The sequence below is a fragment of the Astatotilapia calliptera genome, chromosome 19, assembly GCF_900246225.1.
Source record: "Astatotilapia calliptera chromosome 19, fAstCal1.2, whole genome shotgun sequence".
NCBI lineage: Eukaryota > Metazoa > Chordata > Actinopteri > Cichliformes > Cichlidae > Astatotilapia > Astatotilapia calliptera.
Window position 1 is genome coordinate 7,041,217 of NC_039320.1, and position 8,577 is coordinate 7,049,793.

At 45.6% G+C, this 8,577-nt stretch overlaps 1 protein-coding gene across 2 annotated transcripts in view; it reads left to right on the forward strand.

Moving 5' to 3' along the window:
- The window catches only part of LOC113012493 (microtubule-associated protein futsch-like), a 48,501-nt gene extending 40,019 nt beyond the window's left edge, over positions 1-8,482 (forward strand). For both annotated transcript variants that reach the window (XM_026152743.1, XM_026152742.1), the window contains exons 6-23: positions 23-61; positions 136-254; positions 471-648; positions 763-902; positions 1,312-1,438; positions 1,746-1,781; positions 2,389-2,543; positions 2,763-2,889; positions 3,001-3,146; positions 4,148-4,274; positions 4,359-4,385; positions 4,487-4,599; positions 4,953-5,085; positions 5,168-5,307; positions 6,339-6,462; positions 6,736-6,894; positions 7,541-7,694; positions 7,902-8,482. In XM_026152743.1, coding sequence (XP_026008528.1) covers positions 23-61; positions 136-254; positions 471-648; positions 763-902; positions 1,312-1,438; positions 1,746-1,781; positions 2,389-2,543; positions 2,763-2,889; positions 3,001-3,146; positions 4,148-4,274; positions 4,359-4,385; positions 4,487-4,599; positions 4,953-5,085; positions 5,168-5,307; positions 6,339-6,462; positions 6,736-6,894; positions 7,541-7,694; positions 7,902-7,990 — 2,133 coding nt within the window. In that variant the 3' untranslated portion in view covers positions 7,991-8,482. The remainder of the gene's footprint in view (positions 1-22; positions 62-135; positions 255-470; positions 649-762; positions 903-1,311; positions 1,439-1,745; positions 1,782-2,388; positions 2,544-2,762; positions 2,890-3,000; positions 3,147-4,147; positions 4,275-4,358; positions 4,386-4,486; positions 4,600-4,952; positions 5,086-5,167; positions 5,308-6,338; positions 6,463-6,735; positions 6,895-7,540; positions 7,695-7,901) is intronic.
- The last annotated feature ends 95 nt before the right edge of the window (positions 8,483-8,577 follow it).

Sequence of the window (8,577 nt, forward strand, 5' to 3'; positions counted from 1 at the left end):
TCTTTTCCAACTCTTCTTGCAGATTCCTGCAGTAAGAGGGTTCCACAAAAGACCTGGAAAGGTACTGCAGTGTATATCTAAACATAGATTGAATTTCTAATGATGGATTCCAGTGACATGTCTGTCTTGATCTAGATCATCATACACGAGCATGCTCAGTTTGGAGGAGAGGCCTTTGAGCTCTACTCTGATGTAGAAGATGCCACCACCATGAAGCTGTCCCCCATCATATCAGTCAGAGTCATCAGAGGATGGTACGCGTTAGCATGCATCCACGCTTCAGTGTGATGATCACACGTGGACATAGTTAATGGAAAAACACTCCGTTTTGATTTAACCCCAAACAAACTTTACCATTGTAACGTAGCAGCACATTTTAACTTATCCAGGTGATGTGACTGAACTTTCCTCTGAAACCTTTGGTGCTTGTTCTGTGAAAAGTGTAGAATTACGTGATTGTGTCTCTTTAGCTGGGTCCTGTATGAGAAGCCTGGTTTCCAGGGCCGTATCATCGCTCTGGAAGAAGGTCCTACAGATGGCATCGTGAATGTCTGGGCAGAGGAGGAAAGTCCTGCAACGCTAGATGAGATAGGTGAACCTATTCCCACAGCGCCTGTGGTCATCGGCTCCATTCGACTGGCAGTGAGGGTGAGTTGGGTTTCATTTAACCTGATTCAAAAAGCTCAGTTTTCCAGGCTTATTGTAAATGAAGAAATGAACTGTCAAAGCTCTCACACAGTGTTATTTTTGTGTGTTTCATAGGACTACAGCATGCCCCAGATTGACCTGTTCTCAGAGGTGAACGGCTTGGGCAGGATGGCGTCCTACTTTGATGACACCGTAGAGGTCAGCTCCTTTGGCATCCCACAGACCACCGGCTCCATTAAGGTCCATTCTGGAGTGTAAGTGGAGCCTTAAATGTCCTTAAATGGGAATTTGCTGTTGTTGGTGGTACAGGCTCATTACAAATCTGAGATTAAATGCCAGAAAAAGAATGTTTTAATTTGTTTACATTATTAGTTATGATGTCTGAACTGGAGCAGGAACGCTGTGGAGGTTCAAGAGCACAGAAAGATAAAGTTTGATGGGAAATCATCCATCTGAGTTCTGTGTGTGAAGGAATGCAGGCAGCAGGCCGGAGCTTGTGGTTGTCCCAGTTAACTGCAGCAGATTCCTGATGGGTGGGGGGAGTAGTGAGAGTGCTCATTATTCCCTCCATTGTGTCAAAGATTAACGTTTTCTTTCAGGAAAGTAACCCTTAAATGTTGAAATCCTGCTCAACTTTCCTCCCCGTCTCGTGTCTGTCTGCAGCTGGCTGGTGTACACCAATCCAGGGTTTGAAGGGTTCGTGGGCGTGCTGGAGGTGGGAGAGTATCCCTGCCCGGAGGCCTGGGGCTTCCCTGAGCCCTTCGTAGGCTCGCTCCGACCCCTCCGAATGGTAAAGTACAGGAAATACACAATATGATGCTATGCAGTCTGATCAGCCACAACATTAAAACCGGTGAAGTTTATTACAGTGGAGTGTGTCAGGGTCGGATACATCAGGAAGCAAACTTGATTTCAAACATAAAAGGTCAGAAAATCATCTGTTAGCAGAAACATCGCTGTGTTTATTTTAGTCATAGAACAATGTTTAATCTCAGTTAGCACAGGTGGTTCTAATGTTGTGGCTGACCTGTGAACGTTTGCACTTTACTGTAATTCTTTGAGTTACCTGAGTCTGATAGAGTGCGTCTTTATTACAGGGGCCGATAAAAGTGGAGTGTCCCAATGAAGTCAAGGTTTGTTCTGTTCTACGTCACATCTGTAAATACCTGCTGCACACATCAGCTGTGTTTCCTGAGAATCTCTGAGAATCTCAGTCGGACCTAAAGTGACGAGCTTAGTTCAGTCCAGACATGTTTGGCTGACACGATTCATTATGTTTGATGACTTGGCTCAGATTCAGTGGCCTGGGGAAGAATTCAAAGGAAAAAGGATGAATTTCCTGTTACAGATCTCACTGTGGTTGAGATGAGGCTGAATTCCTGTGAAGCTGTTGGTTGAAGGAGAATGTGCTATGAAAAAACACCAAAAAATAGTCCAATGATGTCTTCACATCATGTTTCCCCAAAATGTATTTCTTTTCCTACGAGTTTAGTTGCGATATCTTTAGGAACAGGCCAAAGAAAGACCTCCTGTAACGAGCATGCTCAGGCATTTTCCCCCATCAGCTCCTTGTACGCTGACAGCTCCAAGCCTACAGCCTGAACTTTAGCCTGTTTCCACTGACGGATGTGAAATATGTTACACTACTAATCTGTGGAATGAATGGGATTGTACCTTTAGGCAGGAGTGGGCTAAAAACACACAGAGGTAAAAACTCCTGCTTGTGTGTCTGTCGTGCAGGCCTTACTGTACGAGAAGCCCAACTTTGACGGCGAGTGTTTAGAGGTTCACAACGACATCTACAACGTACAAGAGCCGGACGAAGAATCCGACGAACCTGCTGTGAACAAGAAGACGCTGTGTGCAGTCGGGTCTCTGAAGGTCCTCGGCGGCCTGTGAGTATTTATCAGGGGCATCGTCATCATTCCAAATCCTAAATGTCACATTCTTAGAAGCTGGCTCACTTTGTCAGGTTACAGTCGTGTTGCACATCGAACACATGGAAAAGCTGCACAGTGCACTTTAAACAGGGATCTTTAAAAGGCTTTACTGTTATACGTGCTACAAATATCAGTTGGAAAGGTCTGTAATGTGTCTTTGTATCAACGTTGAAGCTGGGTGGGCTACCAGGAGGCAGACTTTGAAGGCCAGCAGTACATCCTGGAGGAGGGGGAGTACCCTCACTGCAGCCACTGGGGGGGATCTGAGGATGGGCTGCAGTCACTTCGGCCTGTAATCGCAGTACGTATCACCTGAGACGCTAACCCGCAGGCTCCTGGTTGGAGGGCGTTTCCATCTGATGCAGTGATTTCTCTTTTTTAAACTTTTTGTCTGTGTCGCCTTCTTCGTCAGGACTTCCTGTCCCCGCACGTTAAGCTGTTCAGCGAGCAGGACTTCAGTGAGCGGAGCCTCAGCACCAACCTGCTGGGACCCGTCGTCAACCTGGAGGAGACCGGCCACGGTGCAAAGACCCAGTCTGTCGATGTCACTGGTGGAGTGTAAGTCAGACACACAAGAAGAAAGAAATGAACACAAAGCTCAAACTCATGTTCTCTCTCTCAGGTTTCGGGCGTGTGCTTCTCACGTTACAGTGTTTTATCACAGCGCACGCAAACATACACGCCTACAGCCTCAGAGGATGGATTATGGACGAGCCTGTGAAACGGATCCATTCATGGAATTGATGAAAGGAAGCTTCCCGAGGGCGGAGCTTTACAAAAACAGAATTTAGTTACTATCAGAGGGCGTTAGAGGCAACTCGTAGGATGTGAAAGTTTAGAGTTCATGAGTTCGTGATTACAGTATAAAGCACTTTAGGTGACTGTGGTTGTGATTTAGTGATGCATAAATAAATGGAATCAAATTGAACTGAAGATAAAAGTAGCGTGGTATGTGCTGATAATCAGTAATGAATATCTGTGGGTTTCTTTTTCCAACACTTTAAAGGGCCAGTTCACCCAAACCACTCCCACAGTTTCTCTCCAGCTGATCGTTGAGATGTGCCAGCGCTGATTAAATATTCAAAACTCGTGCGATACAGGGCTAAAAAACTCTAAAGCAAGTCTGTTAGTTTTTACAGGGAAGATTTCTTTGTTGGTTTTCAGAGCTGGTTGGATTTGTTTGCCCAACACTCTGCTGTTAGCTCTGCGACGGCCTCGCCTGTCATTTTACAGCCTCTGAGACGAGACTCGGCCTGTTTATACAGATAATGCTGCAGCTCAAGTCATTATTCAGAGAAACCTGAAGATGTGCTGTTTGCAAGCACTTCCTTGATTTTAGAGCAACAATGGCTTTTATTTTGGTTTCCTTGGAGTTAGGTGGTTTCCAGTTTCAGCAGACATCCCTGTAAGAGTATCCTAAACATAAACTTCATCCATGTAATGAGTGGGTAAATCGTGGCTCGTGTGCTTCTCACGGTTACAGGATTCACTGCAGAGCTTGTGATGCAGATGAAAACATGGAGGCTGTGGTTTCATTTCTTAGCTGGTTGTCGTTGCAGGTGGGTGGCCTTTGAGAAGCCTGGGTTCAGCGGAGAACTCTACATCCTGGAGAAAGGCATGTACGCAAACCCGGAGGACTGGGGAGCTCAGAACTTCAGGATCGCATCCATACAGCCCGTGTTCCACGTAAGAAACCATCAGCATCCGTTAATCACACAAAGGCTTAACGTCATAAAAGGTGCATCTCTAACAACTCTGTTTGTTCTGCAGGACAGCATGGGAACCACAAAATTCAAGGTATCGCTCGTTCGTGTGCAGCTCGGCATCAATCAGAAATGATGAGGAGTCTCTGTTAGTGTGTGCTGCTGGGTCGCTGAGGCTGTTTGGATGTGTTACAGGTCCAGCTCTACTCTGAGGAGCACTTCCAGGGACGGCTGGTGTGTCTGGAGGACAGCGCGGCAGCTCTGGATGAAGACTTCACACCCAGGTCCTGTAAGGTGCTGGCTGGCAGGTAAACAACCACCACAAGCCTGTTTTAGGGAATCTTTGTCCTTTTCAGAGTACTCTCCTGTAAGACGTTCTCATATAGAACAATGTTTGTTTCTGTTCCTCAGGAACGTCAGGAATTAAACTCTTATCTTCTGATTTTAATGCTCAGAGTTTGTTAAACAAAAAAGATTGACTCTTGGAGTGGGTGGAAAATTGATTTGGTTGCAGTTTATCGAACTTCAAATGTGTTTTTATCAGAATTGAAGTCATGTGGTTATCGTCTGTACTTATGAGGTCATGAGGGGTCAGAAATGCTGCTGCACGAGGTAACATTTTTGCATGGCTTCATTCAATATACTGCATATTTGTTGTCAGCTGGGTGGCACATGAGGGATCCCAGTTCACGGAGAACATGTACATCCTGGAGGAGGGGGAGTACCCCAGCACAGAGGCCATGGGCTTCTTGTCCTCAGACTCGAGCTTCCGGTCCATCCGGACTGCAGGACATGTGAGTGTTTGTTCTCCCTGGACGTGTCTTCAGCCCTCTGTGGTGCTCTGTGTGAACTCAACCCTCTGCTCTCCACCTCCAGGAGTTCTCTCTGCCGTCCATCGCCCTGTTCACGAAGGTGGGCTGCAGAGGTCGCAGGGTGGTGCTGACACACGAAGCTGTGAACCTGCATCAGGCCGGCCTGGACGCTCGCATACGCTCCCTGGTGGTGGACGGAGGAATGTAAGTGACAGAGATGAACGTTTGAGCCTCTGCTGGTTTAAAAATGTGACAGACACCTGCCATCGGCACCAAGGTTTTATATGCAGCAGGTTCTGGTTCAGAATGGACCTTTCAGGTGTGTCTGCACACCTGGTCATAGAAGCGTAATTATGCAACAGTGAATGAAAATATTGTTATCTTATAACAGTATTCAGCAGTTCACCACAAAGTACTGAACTTGAATTATAAGTCAGCCCAGTGAATGTTTTGTTTCATCCAAATAATTGGACGCATTTTATTAGCAGCCTTTTGTATGTAAAGTCATCACTTCCTGTGACCTGGAGGCTTTCAAACTGTGTGATGGGGCCCCCAGCTGGAGCAATACAGCCACTGCAGGGAGCTGACAATGAGGGGACAATATAGAGTGAAGCTAATTGAAATGAATGGGATTTATGATGAATAAACAGCTGAGATTTGTTTCACTAAAAGTAGATTTAGATCTGTTTTTGTAGGTTTTCTTTATATTCTTCATTTTCTAGAAGCCTCAGTATTGTGATATTATCCTGACTACCGCTTGTGTCTGTGCTGCCAATAGACCTGTGCATGTGTTAGACTGATTATAACTGATAACCAGCTTCGTGTGACCTCTTAGCCTGATCCATAATGGTGGGACAAGAAAAGCCAGATGATAAACGGATATCCTCGATATGCTGATTTTCCCGATTTCCCAGTTATTGCCATTACTGCCAGCTTTTAATCGACCGCTTTTATATCTGCACATATTTTAATAACTATAGCTTTGCATGAATTTTGAAGTTTCACCACCAGGTGTTAGCATTGTACCAGTTTTAGTGTAGTTACACACCCCAGCCGGCTTTACATTAAATTTTCCCTTTTGCCACAAAGTGTTTATTTCAGCGCTTTAATTAAAACTTTCAGTCACGATTGGATCATAGAAAGGTCCATAAACGGTGCTTCGTGGCTTGTTTGGTGGACTGAATGAAACGATGGATAAAATCTGGCGAGCTAAAATGATGTCTGTCTGTCTCCAGGTGGGTGTTGTATGAGGGCAGTAACTACAGAGGTCGACAGCTGATCCTCCAACCAAGCCAAGAGGCTGATTTATTTCAGCATAGCGGCTTTCAGCGGATTGGATCCCTCCGGCCTTTACTGCAGGTAAGTCCTGACTGGCCCATTTAACGCCAGCACCTGAGATGTTTTTGGATTGGTGTTATTTGAGACTTTGGTCATGTTTAACATGAACATCTACCACAGGAACAGGAGAGGCAGAGTAGGTCCTCTTTAAGTGAGAGCGACTTCTATTTATTTCAGTAGAAATGTTAAATGTGTTTGTCTTTGCATCGAATGCCAGACTGATGCTTCGTGAATCTCTTCCTGACGTCCACTGTGACTAACATCTGTATTTTGTACTTGTTGCTCCTAACACAGAAACCGATGTACTTCCGCCTGAGGAACAGGGAGACGGGATGCATGATGTCTCTGACGGGAACGCTGGATGACATCAAGCTGATGAGAGTGCAGGCCGTGGAGGAGTCGGGGGGAGAGGAGCAGGTGTGGCTCTATCGGGACGGATATCTCACCTGCAAGGTACGCCGGCGAAAACTGCTGAAACTGACAGCTGCACAGTGCGTTTATCCTGCGATGGACGGGTTCTCACATGAGCTTATTTACTCTGAACCTCATTCACACAAGCACGTTTTCCATGCTCATTCCCTGCAAGTGCTTCTAACATTCACACACATTCAGACTCCAATTGAAGTATCTTGGCGTTAGTATCCTGCCCAGACCGCATGCCAAGGATGTTTGGCGTGCAGATTAGTAGGAGACCTGCTCTACCACCTGAGCTACAGCCACGGTAGCACTACGTACAGCTAGATTCGGGCTTTTAATTCGGTGCTAAATTCTGAATTTCTCGTACTTACCTGCACTTGGGTTCAGTTTGATAATCCGTCCTACTTCTGCTTCTGTTTATAAATCTTTGGGTTTAAGGGTGCGTCTCAAATGTTTTCGGGTCTCTTTGTTCTGCACTTGTTGGCTCTTCTCTTTTTTGCTTCCTCACTTTGTAAAAACTCAGCGTCTCCCATTGAAAGAGCCTTTATCCTCCACCCCTTCCCACCTGCTGGTTCATGTTACAGAGGGAGAGTAGAGCATGTTCAGCAAGTTCATTTTAATCATTTTCAATATGAACTTGTTTCCTTGTTAATGCTGACCACTTCCTCCTCTGCGTCCTCAGGACTGTTTCCTGGAGTCCTCGGGCAGCGTGATGATGGCGGGCAGCCGTATCTGCGTTTCTCCCGAGCGAGGCAAAGATAGCCAGCTGTGGAACATCAGACCGGACGGTGTGGTTCACAGCAACCTCAAACCAGACCTCATCCTGGAGGTCAAAGGTCAGACACCTTTATTTTTACACCTTCAGTTCACGTTACTTTTTTTTTTCTTTGCTGTTCATTTTACGTTGAGCTAATTAAAAAGTGATAACTAATTTTTTAAGAAAACTAAAACGCAAAAATTAAAAATTGACTGAAATAATCTGAGCGCGTGAGCGTCACGTGCTGCAGTGATGACTGAACTCGAGCTGTGTCGTCTGTTTCCAGGTGGGCATCAGTACGATAAAAACCAGGTGATCCTCAACACGTTTGATGAGCGAAAGCTGAACCAGAGGTGGAGTTTGGAGCTGCTGTGACGACTCTCACGGCCTCCTGACGGAGCTCCGTCACGCTGGGCCCTCAGACGCAGCTCAGCCGTGGAGCCCACACCGATGTTCGCTGTCGTGTTTGCTTGGAAAGACGATGCGCTGGATTACGAGCTCACGTTGATGAACAAAATGTTTTTAGCTGACCTTTAACCCAAAGACTGTTTACTTCAGCGAGACCTCTGCCCTGTTTCAATGCTGCACCTTTTCCTGTACGGTACTTCTCTTACACTCCAGCTGTTTGTAGATCAAAGTGATCCGCTGTAAAGTTTTTAATGTTTTTACACACACACACACACACACACACACACTGTCGTTTGTACAGAACCACTGAGTGTAAAGACCTTGAGTTTAACTCTGCTGCCCTCTGCTGGTTGTAAATGTGAGAATATTGTTACACATTAAAGTAATAATGTGATGTCTTTATTTTAGTGAAGAGTTTCCTTTGAGTCACTGAAAAATAAAAGCTTTTTTTTAAGCTGACAGCAGTTTTAGTGCTTGTTATTATTATTAACCTTTATTTAACCGGGAAAATCCCATTGAGATTAAAAACCTCTTTTTCAAGGGAGACCTGCTCA